This window comes from Rhinoraja longicauda, chromosome 9, assembly GCF_053455715.1.
Source record: "Rhinoraja longicauda isolate Sanriku21f chromosome 9, sRhiLon1.1, whole genome shotgun sequence".
Classification (NCBI taxonomy): Eukaryota; Metazoa; Chordata; class Chondrichthyes; order Rajiformes; family Arhynchobatidae; genus Rhinoraja; species Rhinoraja longicauda.
Genome location: NC_135961.1, coordinates 41,844,495 through 41,866,200, shown reverse-complemented (window position 1 = coordinate 41,866,200; position 21,706 = coordinate 41,844,495). Strand labels below are relative to the sequence as shown.

At 39.7% G+C, this 21,706-nt stretch overlaps 2 protein-coding genes across 5 annotated transcripts in view; one reads left to right on the top strand and one right to left on the bottom strand.

The window, feature by feature from the left end:
- Positions 1–6,601, top strand: part of fam98a (family with sequence similarity 98 member A) — a 38,277-nt gene extending 31,676 nt beyond the window's left edge. For both annotated transcript variants that reach the window (XM_078405326.1, XM_078405324.1), the window contains exon 9: positions 4,537–6,601. In XM_078405326.1, coding sequence (XP_078261452.1) covers positions 4,537–4,625 — 89 coding nt within the window. In that variant the 3' untranslated portion in view covers positions 4,626–6,601. The remainder of the gene's footprint in view (positions 1–4,536) is intronic.
- The window catches only part of rasgrp3 (RAS guanyl releasing protein 3 (calcium and DAG-regulated)), an 89,309-nt gene continuing 71,502 nt past the window's right edge, over positions 3,900–21,706 (bottom strand). For 2 of the 3 annotated variants that reach the window (XM_078405321.1, XM_078405323.1), the window contains exons 16-17: positions 14,298–14,651; positions 3,900–5,025 (exon numbers count right to left, since the gene is read on the bottom strand). In XM_078405321.1, the coding sequence (XP_078261447.1) occupies positions 14,314–14,651 (338 nt within the window). In that variant the 3' untranslated portion in view covers positions 3,900–5,025; positions 14,298–14,313. Of the gene's footprint in view, positions 5,026–13,554; positions 13,577–14,286; positions 14,652–21,706 lie in introns of those variants that run through there. The other variant, XM_078405322.1, reaches the window with a different exon arrangement.

Genomic DNA, 21,706 nt, shown 5'->3' with positions numbered 1-21,706 from the left:
TCACTGCTCTAAATGTTGTCAAACGGAAACACGTGTTCTGTTTTAGCCAGTGCTGTGAGCATTCTGTCGATTATGATTACCTGGATTAGATTTTCAAATTATAATTTCGTGTACATATGTAATTTTGCACAGCAAAATAGCTTTTTGCAGTTTACCACTCATTGCATACTGACTGGAGGTCACTCTTACAATCACACAGTAACAGTCCTTTATCAACTTAAGAGCTGCTGTTATAGACAAGACGCACTTTTAATATGCTCCCAGTTTGTTGTTGTGGCTAATTGGGAAGAGATCGTGTATCTTTAAGGATTGATAAAATTTTGCTCTTCAAGCAGTTGTTTAGTGACCCACAGACTTGCTTGTGGGCACCAGAAAAAAACCAGACTACAAAGTGTTCAGCAATCATTAAAATCATAATTTGTTCCTCTTTGTATGTATACAAAGTTTTTTGTTGAAAAGAAATGGCATTTTGTTTCATGCCATTTCCAGAATTTTCCTACTTTGCCCAAGAAGTGGTGGAAATTGCAAGCTTCAAAGGATACTGAAATTACAATATATATTGTACTTATATGTTTTAAGAAGTTAAAGGTCTAATCTGCATTTAAATGGAAAGATTATCTTGAATCTTCTATTTGGATGACCTGTATTTTGAGGAATAGATTCTGGCAAGGGAAATTGTGCTTGGCTGATGCAATGTAATTCCTCCTCAAATGCTGTGGAAACTAATGTAGATTTAATTTAATACAGTGGTACAGACAACTGAATAAAACCTTTGTTATTGAACAGCTGTATCGGCATACTTTATTCAAGTGTAGGAAGAAATATCCTGTTGCTCCCCCAGAATAACAGATTTGCAAGCTTCAGAAATGCTTCATTTCTTCATTTTGTCATGCTGTTAATTGATGTGATCATAGTGGCTAGCAGTTCTGCAATTGATCTTAACATTTTTGGGCTGGAAGCAAAATGAATCAGCCAAGATTGTCACCCAGCATTTCTGATTTTACTAGTTAATTGAAGTTGTATAAAGAATGGTTACTTGGGTATGGGATTAGAATGGTTACTTGGGTATGGGATTAGAGCCATCTTCTGCATGTCACCAAAGGAGGATAACAGTGGCATTATTGCAAATGGCAATGATACAGAATGTTTTCCTTAAATGAAATATATTAGAACTGATAATAAAATGGGAGCATATATATACGCTTTAATTGATAAAACTTTCAATAATGTGTTGTATCCAGATTTGTTTGTAAACAGGACTTTATACAATCATTTAAGTTTAAACCCTGGCTGGTTATTGAAATGCAAAATGTTTGGGGCTATGCCTGCCCACCTGCATAGATACCTTCCTGTGGAGAGGTAAAATTATTCTGACTTAAAAGTACTTAATTATATGCTGGGTATTTGGGACTTTTAAGAGGTTTGATCATGATAGAGTATCCTATAGTTTTTTGTTCAAAAGTAGTCTTTTTTAATTTTTCCAATAAGCTTACAACAATATCCACAAATTTAATCAACCGAATACTGAAATTGGGAGCCAAGTAGCAGAGCACCATCCTGCTGGGTTGGATCATGATACTTATCAATCACCTATCCAACTTCACATTTGAATCCATGGAGATTTTATGCTAGAATAAATGCCTAGAAAATTATTTGATAGATAATTTTAAATTATGATTAATTGTCATTGCATTCTAATACCAAAAGGGTTAATAGAAATAAATATAACAAGAATATTTCATCCCAGTTTCAAATATTTGTTTAAAATGAAAAGTACTTAAAATATTTTTCCTCCTCCATCTGCCTCTTGCAACTCTGTAAATCTTCCAAATTTTTATAAACATGGAACTAAGTTTATTGGGCAGTGGGTGAATTGATATAATGTGTTCAACTGCATTGACAGAAAATGTGTGTTAAAATAGCTATGGGTTGTGTTTTGTGTTTTAGTATTGCAGTTTTGATTTGTATAACCAACCATGTGTAGAATGGCTGTTAACCTGTAGCCTTATAAAAGTATGAATTTCAAGTAAATATTAGATCGTGCAGAGAACTAAATGCAGAGAACTAAATCTCTGCTTTGAGCTGATCTTGAGCCTTATTCTCAAAGGGTAAAAAGCCTCTGGGAATGGGGACATTTAAATAAAGCCCAGATCAATTAAAAGTGAGAGCTTGCCAAGTTTCCCAATCTTGATGGATAGTCTTTGATCCATGGTGTGGATGTTTATGATCACGTGGGAATGATCGATTTTATTAAGCACTGAGGAATTTGGTAGTGGTTTATTGCTGTCATGCGTACAGAGAAAATTTATTTTTGTGCAACCGGGCAAATCATACCACAATGAATAAATGTCTGACTGGGCTGCATCCACAACTTCTCTGAAGTTCCTTGCAACCTTAAGCAGATTCAGATTCAGAAGCAGAGCAGTCGCCATACTAGGTTGTGATGCATCACAATAGAAAACCTTTTATGGTGTATATGTAGATATTTGTAAAAGCCATTGGATTTTCCAGTCTTCTAAGGAAGTTGACGTGCTCAATATAAATGCATTTGTTCGAGGTCATCAACATCTTTTCTCCCTTCCCTTCAACGAAAGATTATATGGCTAAAATCTGTTTTATAGAACCATGAACATATTGCGATGAGCCCAAGTAAAAGCTTTTGATGTGTGGGAAGGATCTGCAGATTCTGGAGTAACTCAGCGGGTCAGGTAACATCTCTGGAGAAAAGAAATAGGTGATGTTTTGGGTCGAGAAGGGTCTCGACCCGAAATATCATCTATTCCTTTTCTCCAGAGATACTTCCTAATTCGCTGTTACTCGAGCATTTTATGTCTATATAAAAACTTTTGTGACTGTGCAATTCAAACGCATTTGCCCTGCAAATCTGTGCCCAGCTAATGACATTATTGGATTTTGCTTGTCATACATTTAGTTTATAGCAGTCAGTTATGAATTCTAGTATATAGTGCTTAAATTGGTGTAAATTTATTTGAAACATTTTAATACTGGGTTCTGCTCCAAAAATCACCAAGCTAATTCCAAATGATCTCTGCCTTTTGTCAGTGACAAAAATACATGAGGTTTCTTTGATTGCAAGAAATGTGAAATTTAATAGAGTGCTATGAAAAACTTTAAGGTGAAATAAGTTCAGCTAAATTAAAGTTCCCAGTTCTGCATTCTGTCCACTCTTTTGGGAGGATCATAAAATGAAAATAGATTGCAAAATAAGCCTTTTTTTGTGCTTTGTGGGTGAATTGATGCTCGGGTCCTAGAACACTGAGACAAATGATCAGTAAGTACTTCAAGCTCAGACATAACATTGTTAGATGCTGATTAAAGTGCTGGACCAAGCCAACTGATATTTCTGTTTCAATGGCCTGCAATTTGGCAAAGTGAATGTATTATTCTGTCAGCAGCCATGATTGAATGGTGGTGTAGACTTGATGGGCCAAATGGCCTGATTCTGCTCCTAGAACTTATGAACATCAGGCTTGAATTTAAGTCAAGGTATCAAAAGGACACACCAACCAATAACTAATCCCACCAACAAATTTTCTCGCATCTCTTTGGATGAGGAGTAAATTTAGCAAATAAACAATTTATGAAGCAATAGGTTCATATTGTCCAACACAATTATTTTAACAGTAATGGATTACGAGATAAATTACTTTAAACTGCTGGAGCTCTCCTTGGGGAAACAATTAATTGGCTGTATTTTTGGGTTGTGGGAGTATGATGACAAAATGGGTTGTTGGTAAATTTTCAGATACAGCTTATCTGTAATAAGTGCACGTAATAAAAGTCAAAATGACTAATAATTAGCTTATCTTCTAACGATGCTAACATTTCATCCACTGCACATAATGATTCACAATCTTTATTGCATTAAAATACTTAGATGATGGGCTTCTTTCAAAGCCTAAACAAAGAAACTTCACCTAGGACATATATTCAGCTGCAGTTGGATGGAGGATGCAGTGGTTCAGAGCAAAAATAAAGCTCCTGCAGCTAAGTTTTGGCCATCTACTAAAGTAAAGAATTTTGCAATTAAAGGCAAATTGTTAAGAATCTGTAAAGCATGAAAAACAACAAGACAAAACTTAAATCATTAATGTAATTTTACAGAATTTGAAAATGCTTGATTAAAGGGAAACTCCAATGGATAAATTTGTATGTATGGCAGATCTTTATCCAATTTCAATGCAATCTAAATGTAGTCTCACATTGGAATGAAGTAAGAATTTTTACTTGCTGATGCTCTGCAAGTTGATGTGGCAATGCTCAGTTAATGGAAGGGAGTTGGAAAGTTGTTGCCTGGTGATAATGGGTACGGATGTTAAATGATCAACCTACGAACATCAGCCAGCAGTTAATGTATTTTCTTGGTGTTTCCCTTTAACACCTGCAATTATGAAGCACACAATTACAATCATACTGATGCTTCAAACACAAATGTTTCATTATTAACTTATACAACCACATTGATGTAATTTTAAATATGGAGGAAGTAATACTGATATATTGTTTCCTCTGCAGAAAAGTTCACTTCTTCTGTGTCAAATGATAAAAACCGCAACCAGAAATGTGTTTCTTACGTGAATGATGTAATCTTCAAACGTCCATAGGTTTGATGCCTTTTAACGTTTTTCATCTCCGCTGCTTAATCTCGCACAATTGGATCCTCCTCCTGCGTTGAATAACTTATTCCAGTGACTTGTGTATTTGGATCTTCGTGTGTATGAGATAAACAGCAGCCTGGTTCTACATTGTCCAGGTTTTTTTTATCATGGTCTATGCCAACTAGAAATATGGCCTATTTTCAAATCTTCAAGAAGAATGGAATAATATTAGCATCAGCAGTTTTCACTGGATAATTTACATCTGATTGTAGATACATTAGTCTTATGCACATATTGGCAGTAAAATAGAGATTTTCTTATTGGGCGAATTGAAACTGTTACTGTATTCGTTGTCCTTGATGTTTCACCAAAGGTCATTCGAAGACAAGAATGATGGAGGTTTCATCTGTTGATTAACAAAATATAATGATATTGCATACAGTTGGACAATGCTGTGTTTAGACCAGCTTCCGGCAGTTCACTTGGCCTTTTATATCCCCTCTCCAAAAATTCAAACTCGTGCATCACCAATGCGTCAATTGGGGAGGAGTACCTGGTACCATTTGTGTGGAGCTAATTTTCAGAAATAAATATTAGCCTAACTAATGATTCTTTGAGTCATATAAACTAGCATCCTGGATCCCTTAAGAATGCAACAGATGGGAGGCAAATATTTTATGGGATTAGACCTGGATACCACTATCTCTCACTTCTGTGGAAGGTGATGCAAGAGAGGGAAAAGTTCTGGAAATTATTAAGCCACTCTTCTGCCAGCCTTGCAAATGCTGGAGCAACCAGCTGATGGCACCCTCGAGCAAGATCTCACCATGTCACTAGGATTGGTTAGCATGCAACAAAAGCTTTTCACTGTATCTTGGTACACGTGACAATAAACTAAGCTCTAAATAATGAAGTAAGGATTGTAATCTCTTGCATCTGTATCTGTTTGTTTCAATAATCACAGAAAAACACAAATTGTCATCTTGCAGTTTTATCTCCAGGATGGTAATCAAGTTAGATGCACATGCACAGTATTTCTAAGGAAACTTTAAACCCCACAATTGAGTGTTGTTTTATCCGGTCCAGTGTTCTAGTCATTGGATTTTAGAGTTGTAAATTGAGTCATAGAGCATGAAAACAGGCCCTCTGACCCAACCTGCCCACGCCAACCAAGATGCCGCATCTACTCTAGTTTCACCTGCTTGTGTTTGACCTCTTAACCCTCTAAACATTTCCCATCCATGTACCTGCCCAAATGTCTTTTAAATGTTGTTATAGTACTAACTCCTCTGGCAGTTCGCTCCATATACCCACCACCATCTGCAAAAGGTTGCCACTCTGGTTTCTATTAATCTTTCCTCTTACCTTAAACCTATGCCCTCTGGCTCTTGATTCCCCTTCTCTGGGTAAAATGCTCTGTGCATCTACGCTATCCCCCTCATGATCTTATACACCTCCATAAGATCACCCCTCAATCTCCTGCGCTCCAAGGAATAAAGTCCTAGCCTGCCCAACGTCTCCCTATAACACAGGCCCTCAACCTCTGCAACATCCTTGTAAATCTTCTCTGCAGCCTTTCCAGCTTAACAACTTTCCTATAGCGGGTAACCAAAACTGAACATAATACCCCAAATGTGGCCTCGCCAATATTTTGTACAATGGTAACAAAACATCCCAACTTCTGTACTCCATACTCTGACTGATGGAGCCCAATGCACCAAAAGCCTTCTTGACCACTCTACCTGTGACACCATTTCCAAGGAATTATGTGCTTGCGCTCCATGATCCCTCTGCTCTGCTCCCCAGAGCCCTGCCATTCATTGTGAAAGTCTAAAGTTGAAAGTAATGAAGTGAAGAATTTGTTATTTAAAAGTTTTGCAAGTTTCCAATTACCATCGAGTACAGGTGTTATTTGCAATGTCCGTTGTTGCCATGTTTTCAGGGAATTGTTTTAGTTTGATTTCTGGGCAATAAAAGCTTTTTTCAAGGTGTGGTAGCTTTGTATTCTTACAACATAACTGTGCTAAGTTGATTCTTTGCAGGAGAAATACTCGGCTGTGCAATCCCATTCAGTTGTCAAGAAACCAATGTTCTGTGGAGAATTAGTCCGATCAGAATGCTTTTGGAATAAGTTAGGAAATAATTGACTACCAGGGAAAATTCCCAAGCTGTGACAAGACCACTTGAAATATTAAAAGGTATTAACAATCTTTTGCGGTGGGTGAGGAATGTAAGATGACAATTTCCCTCATCAGGTCCCTCATCCTAAGTGTTTGGTTTTTTTTGCTAGTTAGAGAGAAATAAATAGAATAAATGTGTTGGGTCATTGATTCTGCAGAGGAACTCACTGAAATATTATCACTGCTGTCTTCATAGATTCTACCTGACCCGCTAAATGTTTTTCAGGATTTTTCACGATCTCCAGTTTGCAAGCCATGGAGTTATATTGCCCTTACTCTTTCACTGTCAAAACCTTGCAATGTGTTACTGCATCACAATGCAACAATTCATTAGAGTGACCATACTACCTGAAGATAATTAGTGATATAGCGTGGAAACAGGCCCTTCGGCCCAACTTTCCCACACCAGCCAACATGTCCCAGCTACACTAGTCCCACCTGCCCATGTTGGGATCCATATCCCTCCAAACCTGTCCTATCCACGTACCTGTCCTATCCACGTACCTGTCCAACTGTTTCTTAAACGTTGGGATAGTCCCTGCCTCAACTACCTCTGGCAGCTTGTTCCATACCCCCACCACCCTTTGTGTGAAAAAAGTTACTCCTCAGATTCCTATTAGATCTTTTCCCCTTCACCTTAAACCTATGTCCTCTGGTCTTCGATTCATCTACTCTGGACAAGAGACTCTGTGCATCTACAGAGCATTTTAAACACATCTATAAGATCAGCCTCCTGCACTCCAAGGCATAGAGTCCCAGCCTACTCAACCTCTCCCTATAGCTCAGACCCTCTAGTCCTGGCAACATCCATGTAAATCTTCTCTCTACCCATTCCAGTTTGACAACAAGCTGACAATAAATGTTGATAAGTATATTCCCAAGAATAAAATAGATTGCATTGGTCTGTCCGATCTGATTACAGAATTGCTGAACTGTAAAGAATATGATGGATAGTAAGCAAAGTTGAAATGACTGGTTACTGTCAGCGTGTTCATGGCTCATTTTTCAATTACATTCTGACAATCATATAAAACTCAATACATGGTTACAAAACATTAGACTTAAGAAATGAAAGAACAGAAGAAGGCCATGTGGCTCTACGCATTCTACTGTAATCCAAATTTGTATCTTAACCTTTAATATATACATTGAATCATGATCACTTGGAGGGAGAACATCTAAAAGCAAAATACTGCTGAAAATTTGAAATAAACAAAATTCCGCTGATAAACCTGATGATTTTCCTTTGCACCAGCACCAACGTAAAAACTTTGACCTATAACCTTAATTTTGTTTCTCTTCCCGACAAGCATTGCCTGAACTAACTATTTCTGGTATTTGTTTGGCAAAGATTCACAAAACAAAATACTTGTCTTCTCAGTCTGAAGCGGGCAACTCCTAATGCAGTGTCATTGGGTTCTGACTTTAGACCGGTTTGTGTGGGAACATTATGCAGCATGTACTTTGGCAAGCCCCAACAGAATCTTATTTTTCAATGAGATCACCTCTCACTCTTTTAATGTCCACTTTTAAATACTAATATATGGCCCTTTACATAAACTCTTTGCCAAAATTCAATGTAAGAATATTTACAGAAACGCAAGAGTAATTTTGTGTTAAGCAACTAGAATTGAGTTTGATTTCCAGTTTTAAAAGTGATGTTCCATCTTTGTGGGTGTCCAAATGCTATAAAATTCTCAAAGATTTTCTCTTGTTTATTCCAACAACATTTTCTAGTGGTAGGTGTTCATAAAGTGATCAATAAGTAACACGATCAGACCCAATGGAAAAAAAATAGAAGCAGGAATAGGCTATCTGCACCTATAATCCTCTATCATTTATCAAGATCATGACTGACCTAACTCAGTGCCATTTTTCTGCACTATTCCATATCCCTTAGGTATCTTAATATCTAGAAACCCCTCTGTCTTTTCAATAAACTCAGTAACTGCAACTCCACAGCTTCCTGAAGTAGAGAATTCAAGAGATTTACTACTCACCGAGTGAAGAATTTTCTCCCTCAGGTTTCCAATAAATCTGTCCCCCCTCACCTTAAACCTAGTCCTCTGGTTCTTGATTCCCCTACTCTGAGTGAAAGACTCTGTACTTTTATATTCAATACCTTGACTGATAAACACACATGTACCAAAAGCTGCCTTTACCACCTTATCTACCTGTATCACCACATTTGGGGAACTATGTACCTGTACTTCTAAACAGGCTTTTCTGCCCAATTTCTGCAAATTGGGCAGAAAAGCCTGTTTCCATGCTGTCCGACACTATAGCTCTGCTCCAAACACTCCCCAGGGCCCAACCATGCACTGTGAAGGTTTTGCCCTGGTTTGACTTCCCAAAATGCCACACCACACATTTTTAGAGTTTAGAGATACAGTGTGGACTATCAATCATCTGCACACTCTTTCTATGTTTACTCCAACTCCCCCCCACCCCCACTCCCTTGCATTCTACGCACTAGGGGTAATGTACCTCTCATAATTTTATATACTTCTATCAGGTCTTCGTGCAACATCTGGCATTCCTGAGAAAACAATTCAAGCTTGTCTAACCTCTCCCTGCAGCCAATACACTCTAATCCAGGCAGCATTCTGGGTCCTTTCCAGTGCCTCCACATCCTGTAATGGGGCGACCAGAACTGCACGCAATATTCCAAATATGTTTACACCCTTCTCCAAATGCGGCCTAATGAAAGTCCTATAAAGCTGCATCATGACTTCCCGGCTCATACTCAATGCCCCGAACTATGAAAGCAAGCATACCATATGCCTTCTTTACACTCTGTCTACTTGTGTTGCTACTTTCAGCGAGTTATGGATTTAGATCCCTCCACAAAACTATGTTGTTAAAGGTCATGCCATTAATTGTACATGTACCTGTACTTTCCCCTTGGATTTGACCTCCAAAAGTGCAATACTTTACACATGCTTGGATTAACTAACCTCCATCTGCCCTTTCTCTGCCTATTTCTGCAGCTGACCTGTTGCCATTGTATTGTGTTCCTCACAGCCCATGACCACGGAAATCTTGGTATTATCTGCAAGCTTACTAACGAACCCATCTATGTTTACATCCAAATTATTTCTGTGTATCACAAACAGCAGAGGTCCCAACGTAGATCCCTGAGGAACTCCCCTGGTCACGGTCTTCCAGCCTGACTATTGTCCTTCCATTCTTCTGTCTTCTATCTGTAAACAGTTCCAAATCCATAAAACCAAGTCACAATTAAGCCGTGTATCTTAATTTCTGGATCAGTCTACCATGGGCGACTTTATCAAATGCCTTACTAAAATGCATGTAGACAACATCCATTGCCCTACCCTCATTAATCACCTTTTCACAAAACTCACATCAAGTTGGTGAGACACGTGTAATGCCATGTATAAAGCCATGCTAACTGTTCCTAATTAACCCATTCTCTTCCAAATGGGAGTAAATCCTTTTCCGAAGAATGCTCTCCAATAGTTTCCCTACCCCTGACATGAGGCTCACTGGCCTATAATTCCCTGGATTCATACTACTTCCCTCCCGAATCATGCTATCAATCTCTGACTTAAAGTTATCCAATGCCTTGGCCTACACAGCTGTCTGTGGCAATGAATTCCACAGATTCTCCATCAGCTGGGGCTCCTGCAAATCTTCTCTAGCTTCCTCCAGTGCCATTCTCATCATCCAGGCTTCTTTATGCCTTGCTCTTCATTCTAACAAGTGCATGTAAGCCCTGAATTCTCACTATCACACTTTTAATCACTACCCCCAATCAACTTTGACAAGTTACTGTTTAATCAATTATTCTGCGATTATACAGGGCATTTCAACCATGCTCCTACATCAGTTTCTAATGCAGGCGATCTTGCTACCATTAGTTTTATTTATGGAGTGAACTTCATTGATAATTTCTAAATGTGCTGAGATGAAAGAAACAAAGTTTTTTTCCCCCCATTGGAAGCAAATGAACATGTTGATGTAACCATGAAACATTTAACAAAAAGTTTGAATGGACATTCAGTTCAGTGAGGCCTTTTCAGATAACATAAGATTCCTCAATAGGACTTTGTTTCTTTCATCTCAGCACATTTAGAAATTATCAATGAAGTTCACTCTATAAATAAATCTAATGGTAGCAAGATTGCCTGCAATAGAAACTGGTGTAGGTGCATGGTTGAAATGCCCCATATAACTTGTTTGGAAATAATTTTGCTTGAGAATCTAAGCTGCTAGAACAAAAGGTAACACTAACCAGGAATGTATATACAAAAGATCCAGTTTGATGATAATCAAATATCACTGGTTAAGTAAGGCTGTTCATTTGGGGATCTGAGTTTTAATGGAGCTTAGATTGGTGTAATACACACCTCTGCTATCTTCAAGAGTTCATGATTTCAATCCAGTTCTATGTAGATGACAAAAGGCTAACTTTGCCACAATTTGCATTCTTTCCAAGAGTATAGAATGGCAATGTTATTTAACAGAAACAATGCCACAGTGATGCAGTCGGTGGCATTCTACTCTTGTTAGGCCTGCAGTGTATTATTGACTGAAGATAGACACAAAAAGCTGGAGTAACTCAGCAGGACAGGCAGCATCTCTGGAGAAGGAATGGGTGACGTTTCGGGTCGAGACCCTTCTGATTGAAAGCCACAGGAAACGGAAACGAGAGAATAGGCGATGATGTAGCGAGATAGAGAACAATGAATGAAAGATATGCAAAAAAATGTAATGATGATAAAGGAAACAGGCCATTGTTAGTTGTTGGGTGAAAACGAGAAGCTGGTGTGACTTGGGGTGGGGGAAGGATAGAGAGAGAGGGAATGCCGGGATTACTTGAAGTTAGAGATTACTTGAAGTTCATACCACTGGGCTGTAGGCTGCCCAAGCATGTATTATTGACTAATGCTTTATTCTGCACCAGGTATTCCCCTTCATGACTTGGAACCATTGGGATATGTGGCCTGAAATTTTAAAACGGTCTGTTTCTTCAACATGAACACTCCTCTGATGAGCTACGTATTGTATTGCATTGTCTTTAACAAGTCAGCAAGAACAAGCTGGTGAGAAGGATAAGCTCCCTCGCACAAAGACATGTAGCAGCCCCTGACCTGGGGTGGTGACAGGCACTGTCCACGCCAGAAAGTTGTATTCAGTAGATAGTGACATTGATTAATTTCTCTGTGATGTGTTTTTTGTTTTGGGCTCTTGGTCCATTGTTTTCCCTCAGACAGTCTGTCTGATTTTAATCAACAGCTCAGTCGGCCTCTTTCTGCCCGGATGCACTGAGCCAACTTTCTTGTGAGAAGCCATTTTGAGGGTAGAACACTCTCTTTGGGTATGTCACTTTGTCCACGGGTGAGGCAGCAAAGGAGGATCACAGGAAAGGCAATTCCACCAGTACCAACATTACCAGAATTTACAAGATGGCGCCCAACCCAGGCGATTATTTGCATGCTAGCCACAGAAGGAGATCTACAAACCTCGTATTACAATCGCTCCACACTCTTAAATCTCTATTCCTATGGCAACATTTCTTACTTTAACTATGATCTATTCACTGTAAATGGATCGATTGTAATCATGTATTATTGACAATAGACAATAGGTGCAGGAGTAGGCCATTCGGCCCTTCGAGCCAGCACCGCCATTCACCGTGATCATGGCTGATTATTCACAATCAGTACCACGTTCCTGCCTTCTCCCCATATCCCTTGACTCCGCTATCATTAAGAGCTCTATCTAACTTTCTCTTGAAAGTATCCAGGGAATTGGCCTCCACTGCCTTCTGAGGCAGAGAGTTCCACAGCTTCACAATTCTCTGAGTGAAAAAGTTTTTCCTCATCTCTGTTCTAAATGGCCTTATTGTCTTTCTGCTGACTGGTTAGCACGCAACAAAAGCTTTTCACTGTGGTACACGTGACAATAAACTAAACTAAACTGGAAGTGATACCAATAGAGGCACTGGAAAATAATGTCATAGACAGTGTGAAATGTTCTGACAATTCATAATCACATAATATGTTCAGGACAGTGTGCTGTGACTGTGTGCCACACATCTTGTATTTTCTAAATTACGCACCTTGGAAATGCCAGGAGCAGGGAATGCAATGTCCCACAACATCCACATTTGTCATGAGAAGAGGAAGGGGCGATGAATTTTATTGGACTACCTTAGTGAAAGGGTTGCTCACCTTGTGTAACCAGTCAAAGGACAAGCAAAGCCGGAAAATCCAATTTATTTTAGTCCAATACTGTGTCGCACACAGCAATCTCTCCGCCCCATCACCACGGACTGCGTCTCAGTGGTACCTGAAAGGCCGTTGGATCCCATTCCAAGAATGATCAGCATGTCCAAATACTTCAAAATTGCCACACCACTGCGGTAAAGGAATGATTCAGGATAAAATCCTTCATAAAAAGATTGGTATCCTAGATGGTGGGAGAGTACTTTTCAGTCAGACCATGACTATAATATCCAGTTCTAATGTTTTTCATCACTCTCCTTTCGCCTTTAAATAGCCTGGTCTTGCATGTAGAATATCGTATAGCACCCTCTTGAATAAAGTAATCCGTATTGTTGTTCTGCCTGAATTACTTCAGAAGATGTTGTATGGTCCTTGCCTTAGCTTTTTTGTTTTCTACTCGAATCATTTTCTTGGTGTCAATGTCCTGAAAATGGGAATCCCATTCGAAAACAAATACTGGATTGATGATATTTTCTTGGGAGACCTTGTTGGTCACATACACTTTATCGCTGGGTGCATAGAGAACCTAGAACAGTACAGCAAAGAAACAGTAGCTTGTGGCTTCCTACTGAAGTGTTTCCACCTGCATTCACTCTTTATTCCTGTTAAAAGTTCAGCCTTTTCAGTTCTGAATCTTGCCTTCCATGGTCAGACTTAGTTGTGCACTTGTTATGTGCTATACTTGTGAAGTATAACAGTTGGGATATTGGTGGTGCAGGCATTTGAGGCCTAGAAGAATCTGATTATTAAGTGAAGGAACCACAGATTTTACACAAGATGTACGGTTTAAGTTGAGAGGGGAAAGATTTAATCGGAACCTGAGGGGGCAATTATTTCACCCAGAGGGTGGTGTGCATATGGAACCAGCTGCCAGAGGAGATAGTTGAGGTAGGTACTATAACAACATTTAAAAGGCAGTTGGACAGCTACATGGATAGGAAAGATTAAAAAGGTTATGGGCCTAATGTGGGCAGGTGGGATGAGTGTAGATGGGGTATCTTGCTCTGTATGGGAGAGTTTGTCTGAAGGGCTGTTTCCCGCGCTCTATGACCAGAGCTTCATCACTTTGATGACCCTTGGCCAAAAATGATTTGAGCAATTTGTGCAGGATGAGGAATGACAAATAGACAAAATATAAGTGAATTAATGATTTAAATAACCTATTAATACTACCTGTGAGGACATAAGCAATTGCTTGTTATTGCCCTGTTATTTGCTGAGATGCATTGTGCATACTTGGTTTTTACCTTGAGGAAGGCACCTTCATTGTTCCTCTTCGTCTATCTCTGTTCCATTCTGCAGTGGTTCGCGTTCCTCTTCTGTCTTGGCACATCTGCTGGGCTTTTCATTTTCCCACTTGGCAAAGCCCCTACTCTTCCCGCCTTTCGACTTCATTTTTGGGAAGGTGTGTGATCCCGAGTCGCCTCCGGCCCATCCGCTCTCCTGCCACAGGGGCTCCGTCTGTGTGGCCTGGCTGGCTGTGGCCCTCTGTAAACGCACTGAAATCTTCTGTGCCGAGCCAGTCATTAACGTGATGGACCTGCCGTCGATGGCATGGTTACTGGTGCGCTGGGGGAAGTTGAACATCACTCCGTCTTCAGCTGCAAAGGAGAGAATGATTTAAATTGTGAGAAGAAACTCATCAAAAACAAGGTGAAGAATTAAAGATTAAAACGACATAGAACCGGATTCAAAATATTGAAAACCAGGAAAAGCAAACAAATTTATTAATCCTGACCTGGAGGAGAATAGGTCAAAATAAAAAATGATTAAGAAGTTGGAGAAAACTGGCATCCAGTGGAAACCTACGTGGGAGACGTGCAAACTCCACACAGACAGCACCAATGTCAGGATCCAACACTGAGGCAGCAGTTCTACCAGCTGTTCCACTGTGCTGCCTCGTCTGTCTAAAAGCTTCTTAAATTACACTGTTGTATCTTCTTCCACCACAAGCAGCACGTTTGGCACCCACCACTGTCAGTGTAAATGCATTTGTATTGCACATCTTCAGACTACTCCCATCTCACTTAGAGCTATCCCCTCAAGTCTTTGACATTTCTAAACCCAAGGACAAAGCTTCTGACTGTCTGCCCTATCCAGGCCTCTCATCATTTTATAAACATCTATCAGATCTGCCTGAGCCTCTGATTTTCCAGAGAAAACAATCCAAGTTTGTCCATCCTCTCCTTATAGTTAATATCCTCCAAACCTGGTAAAACTCTTCTCCGCCCTCTCCAAAGCCTCCACATCCTCTAATGGGGTGACCATAACTGCACACAATACTACCAATGTGGCTGAACCAAAGTTGTTTTTAAGCTATAAACATGACTTTGTGAGACTTATCCTGTACCCCCAAACCGATTAAGGCAAATATACCATATTGCTACCTTCAGCAAACTATATATTTTTTAATTATTTATTTATTTTCCAGTCAATACAACACAACAGGTTGACCAAGGTCTGAAGAAGGGTCTCGACCTGAAACGTCACCCATTCCTTCTCTCCCAAGATGCTGCCTGACCTGCTGAGTTACTCCAGCATTTTGTGAATAAATACCTTCGATTTGTACCAGCATCTGCAGTTATTTTCTTATGCAACAGGTTGACCATACAGTTATGAAAGTTAAATAGCACGAAATCATTGTATCAAAAATAAAACAATATAATCACACATGATATTTTCTGACCGAAAAAAAAGGTGGGCAGAAACCAAAGCTTATTGTGCCTACCCTTAATACTTAACAAAATATAATTAAAAAGACACATCATAAGTCAGAAGCAGATAAACAAAACATAGAAAGAAACACAAATATAGTCAAGAACCATCATTTCTGTCATGTCAGTCATTTCTCAGCGCTGATCACATATTTTGTATCTTTCAAATATAATATTTTCTTGAATTTACACATATTACTACACTCTTTTAATTCATTGTTGCAACTATTCCATAAATTAACCCCTTTAACAGTCACATCTATTTTTCACATTTGTCCTTACCCTCTTTTTTTCAAACATATAATTTCCCCTGAGTGGATACCTGCTCTCCCTCACTGAAAACAAACCTTGGATACATAGAAACAGAAAATAGGTGCAGGTATGTTTTATAAGCTATATGTTTCAATAAGATCCCCCCTCAGTCTTCTAAATTCCAGCGAGTATAAGCCTAGTCTATCCAGTCTTTCTTCATATGAAAGTCCTGCCATTCCAGGGATCAATCTGGTGAACCTTCTCTGTACTCCCTCTAAGGCTAGAATGTCTTTCCTCAGATTAGGAGACCAAAACTGAAAGTTCATTTGCTCTAAACATTATTTGTAGAGTATTAAAGTCTACTAGGTCCATAAATTTTAGGGCATATGATTTCATAAATAATGGTTTGGTTGGGTCATTATAACCAGCCTTATTGATATTTCTTATAGCTCTTTTTTGCAATATAAAGATTGAATTAGTGCTAGTTTTGTAGGTGTTTCCCCATACTTCCACACAGTATGTAATATATGGAATAACGAGTGAGCAATATAAAGTAAATAGTGAATTTTGATTCAAGATGGCCTTATTTTTGTGCAGTATTGCAATGGATTTAGACAGTTTTTATTTGATATGTTTTATGTGAGGTTTCCAACAGAGTTTATGATCTATTATCACTTCCAAGAATTTATTTTCATACACTCTTTCAATTTCTACATCATTAATCATAAGTGTTACCTCCAAATTTATTTTTCGATTTCCAAACACAATAAGTTTTTTGTTTTACTTAGATTTAATGACAATTTATTAGTATCAAATCACTTCTTTAGGGTTTCCGATTCCCCTTTAACTGTGTCCAAAAGTTGCTTCATGTTTTTTCCTGAACAAAATAAATTTGTGTCATCCGCAAATATAACTAAATGTAACAATTTTGACACCTTACAAATATCATTTATATGGAGTACAAAGAGCAGCCTTGCGAAAACCCCAAAGGTAACCTTCATAAGTTCTGAATCAAAATTATTTACTTGAACATACTGATATCTATTTTCAAGGTAGTGTCTCAACCAGGAGTATGGTACACCTCTAATACCATATCTTTCTAGCTTATTCATCAGTAAACCATGATCTATGGATTTAGACCTCAAAATCTGTCTGTACTCCAATGCTGTTAAAGGGCCTGCCATTAACTGTACATTGCTCCATTTTGCAAATAATATTAATAGTATCAATTTGGTTCAGCTAGTGGTATTTTCCCATGTTTCACATGTAAGAGCAATTTCATTCCTCCTCTCACCTACTTATTTTGCTGTAATCTATTCTCTTTCCATCAGTTCCCCTGCCTCTTCCACTCACCTGGACCAGGGGTAATCTACAATAACCCAATTAACTGCAGGTCTTCGCGAGTTAAGAGGAAACTGGAGTACACAGAGGAAGTATGGTCACGGAGAACATGCACCAGAGATCAGGATTCAATCCAGGTCTCAGGAGGTGTGAAGAAGTAGCACAATGCCATCCATAGGCTCCAGGGACTTTTGCGTTATAGAAACAGAAAATAGGTGCAGGAGGAGGCCATTTGGCCCTTCGAGCCAGCACCGCCATACATTGTGATCATGGCTGATCATCAACAATCAGTAACCCGTGCCTGCCTTCTCCCCATATCCCTTGATTCCGCTAGCCCCTAGAGCTCCATCTAACTGTCTTTTAAATTCACCCAGTGAATTGGCCTCCACTGCCTTCTGTGGCAGAGAATTCCACAAATTCACAACTCTGGGTGAAAAAGTTTTTCCTCATCTCAGTTTTAAATGGCCTCCCCTTTATTCTTAGACTGTGGGCCCTGGTTCTGGACTCCCCCAACATTGGGAACATTTTTCCTGCATCTAGCTTATCCAGTCCTTATATAATTTTATACATTTCTATACGATCCCCTCTCATCCTTCTAAATTCCAGTGAATACAAGCCCAATCTTTCCAATCTTTCCTCATATGACAGTCCCGCCATCCGACTCTGACTCTTCAGTCATTCCGTCTGCCACGCTCGGCTCTGGGAGGTAGGCCTTTCTCCATTCAGTGAGCTGGAGTTTTTAATCAAAAGGGTCCCAGAGCTCCAATACCTTTTGGCAATTACCCGTGTCTCCAAGTCAAATCCATAAGTCATAGGAGCAGAATTAGGTAATTCGGCCCATCAAGTCTGCTCCGCCATTCGATTATGACTAATCTATTCTTTCCTCTCAACCCCATTCTCCTGCCTGCTTCCTGTAACTTTGACGCCATCACTAATCAAGAACCTATCAATATCTGCTTTTAAAAACACCCAATGACTTGGCCCCCACCGCCATCTGTGGCAATAACTTCCACAAATTCACCAACCTCTGGATAAAGAAATTCCTGCTCATCATTCTAAAGGTTCGTCCTTTTATTCTAAAGCTGTGCCTTCTGGTCCTAGAATATCCGTAGACTAAAACATTCTCTCCACATCCGCTCTATCTAAACCCAGAGAGCTGCAAGTGGATTCAAAGACTACTATGTATTTTATCATACAACACAGGTATTTTGTCTATTGTAGAGAATATGCTTCATTGAGAGTGTGAAGTTCTTCCAGTTCTGATTGAAGACTCCAAGCAATATTGAAGTGCCACAGCTTCTCCCAGTGAACATTACTTACTCAAAACAGACTGATTTGGACAAACAGTGCTGTTTGTTGGTGCTACCCTGGACCGATGGGCTGCCATATTAAACATCATGTAGTTCAACGGCACTGCATTAAGAATGCAACCCAGCCTTTCAGAAACAAATATTCCTGTCTACAAAAGAGCTGTGTAACCATGAGGCAAACATCGCAGTTTGTTTCAAAACAGCAAGTCATTTCAAATGAATTGATGTGATTGAAGGAAAATGAATGAGAAGAAAGTAATGATTCACAAGCAAAGTGATTTGTGGAGCAGGAACAGGTTGTCGAAAGCCTGCCTTGTGGTGCTAGCTCGAAGGGCCGAATAGCCTACTCCTGCACCTATTGTCTATTGTCTATTGATATGCCTTGATAAGCCCCCCTGCATTATTTTCACAATTAATCTGCTTATGGAAAACCTTATTTCCCAAATATCATCCCAAAAAATTGAAATGATCTAATTTCCTTGAATTTTAATGATTACTTCCTGGGATGGATATTGGAACCTCTCCAATCAAGCTGTTATCCAGTTAGATACGCCATAAGAAAGAAATGTTCATTGTGGATTATTCCTCAAGTCTAAATTGGTGTTTAAAATTAAGTTCATCCCAAGCTGCATTAATCCTGTGACAATAATGAACCTGGACTTGAGGACCCACCAAGGTGAAGGAAAACGTCTGGGAAACAGCGCACACTGATAATGCGATGGTAGGAAGTGCCGATTTAGAGCACAGAACATAGCACAAGGATGGCCCTTTGGCCCACAATGTCTGTGATCACGGTGCCAAGACTGTCACTTATCTACCTGCTCCTAATCCATATCTCTCCCTTCCATGCATAATCCAAAAGTCTCTCAGATGCCACTAACATATCAGCATCAGCCACCAACCTCGGCAGAGCGTTCCAAGCATTCACCATCCTTTATGTAAAATGCTTGCCACACACATCTGCTTTATAATTTGCCCCTCTCACCTTAAAACAATGTCCTCTAGTATTTGATTTTTTCCATCCTGAGGAAAAGATTCTAACTATCTACCCTATTCCATCAGGTCTCCCCACAACCTCCGGTGTTAACAATCCAAGCCTGTCCAACCATTGTCTGCAGCTAATTTCCCATATCCAGGCATCTTTCTGGTAAACCTCTCCTGTACCTTTTCTAATGCCTCCAAATCCTTCCTGTAATGGGGCGATCAGGAACTACACGCAATATTCCAAATATGTTTACACCCGTCTCCAAATGTGGCCTAATGAAAGTCCTATAAAGCTGCATCATGACCTCCTGACTTGTACTCAATGCCCCGAACTATGAAAGCAAGCATACCATCTGCCTTCTTTACACTCTGTCTACTTGTGTTGCCACTTTCAGCGAGTTATGGACTTAGGCCCCGAGATCCCTCCGTAAAACAACGCTGTTCAGGGTCATGCCATTAATTGTATATCTTCCCCTTACATTTGACCTCCAAAAGTGCAACACTTCACACATGCTTGGATTAAACTCCATCTGCCCTTTGCCTATTTCTGCAGCTGACCTGTTGCCATTGTATTGTGTTCCTCACAGCTCATGACGACGGCAATCTCGGTATCATCTGCATGCTTACTAACGAACCCATCTATGTGTACATCCAAATTATTTCTGTGTATCACAAACAGCAGAGGTCCCATCGTAGATCCCTGAGGAACTCCCCTGGTCACAGACTTCCAGCCTGAATATTGTTCTTCCAGCACACTCTTCTGTCTTCTATCTGTAAACAGTTCCAAATCCATAAAATCAAGTCACATCTTAATCTTCTGGATCAGTCTACCATGGGCAACTTAATCAAATGCCTTACTAAAATGCATGTAGAAAACATCCATCGCCGTACCCTCATTAATCACCTTTGTCACCTTTTCACAAAACTCACATCAAGTTGGTGAGAAATGACCTGCCATGTATAAAGCCAAGCTTAATGTCCCTGATTATCCCATTCTCCTCCAAATGGGAATAAATCCTATCCCAAAGAACTCTCTCCAATAGTTTCCCTGCCCCTGACATGAGGCTTACCGGCCTATAATTCTCTGGATTCTTACTACTTCCCTCCCGAATCAAGATGCCCTTCCTAATCAAGAAACTATCAATCTCTGACTTACCCAATGTCTTGGCCTGCACAGTTGACTGTGGCAATGAATTCCACAGATTCACCATCCTCGGGCCAAAGAAATTCTTCCTCATCTCCATTTTGAAGGTATGTTCTTTTATTCCAAGGCTGTGCCTTCTATTTCTAAACTCTCCCATACTGGAAACATCGTTTCCATGCCCACTCTGTACAGGGCTTTCATTATCCTGTAGATTTCAATGAGATCCCCCATCATCCTAAACTCCAGCGACTACAGGCCCAGAGCCTTCAAACTCTCTTCATACGTTAACCCAATCATCCCTGGGAGCATTCTTGTAAACCTCCTCTGGACCCTCTCCAGCGGCAATGCATCCTTCCTCAGATATGGGGCCACTCACAATATTCAAAATGTGGCCTCACTATTGCCTGATAAAGCCTCAACATTAAATCCTAGCTTTTTTATTCTGGTCCCCTTGAATGCTAGCATTGTATTTGCCTTCCTTATTGCCGACTCAACCTGCAAATCAACCCTGTGGAAATCCTGCACCGGCACTCCCAAGTCTCTTTGCGCATCCGATTTCTGAATCTTCTCCCCATTTAGAAAGTTATCTGTACCATAACTGGAGTATTAGCCCGACTGTTTATGATCAAATCTCTGGAATGGGACATGAATCAATAACTTTCTGGGTGAACGTGAAGAATGGCACATTCACTGCCATTGAGTTTCGCCTGCCACCCAAAAACACTCATCCATGAATGATTGATATCAGTGACTTAATGCTAACATGATTATGATTCTTATATAAGTGGTACCAGTGGTATAATTAATTCAAACACTTTTTAATAACATGCAGATGAATGCACGTTCTTATGTTGCCAAAAGTCACACTTCATAACTGCACAATTTCACAAAGTGAAGGTGTATTTTCCACT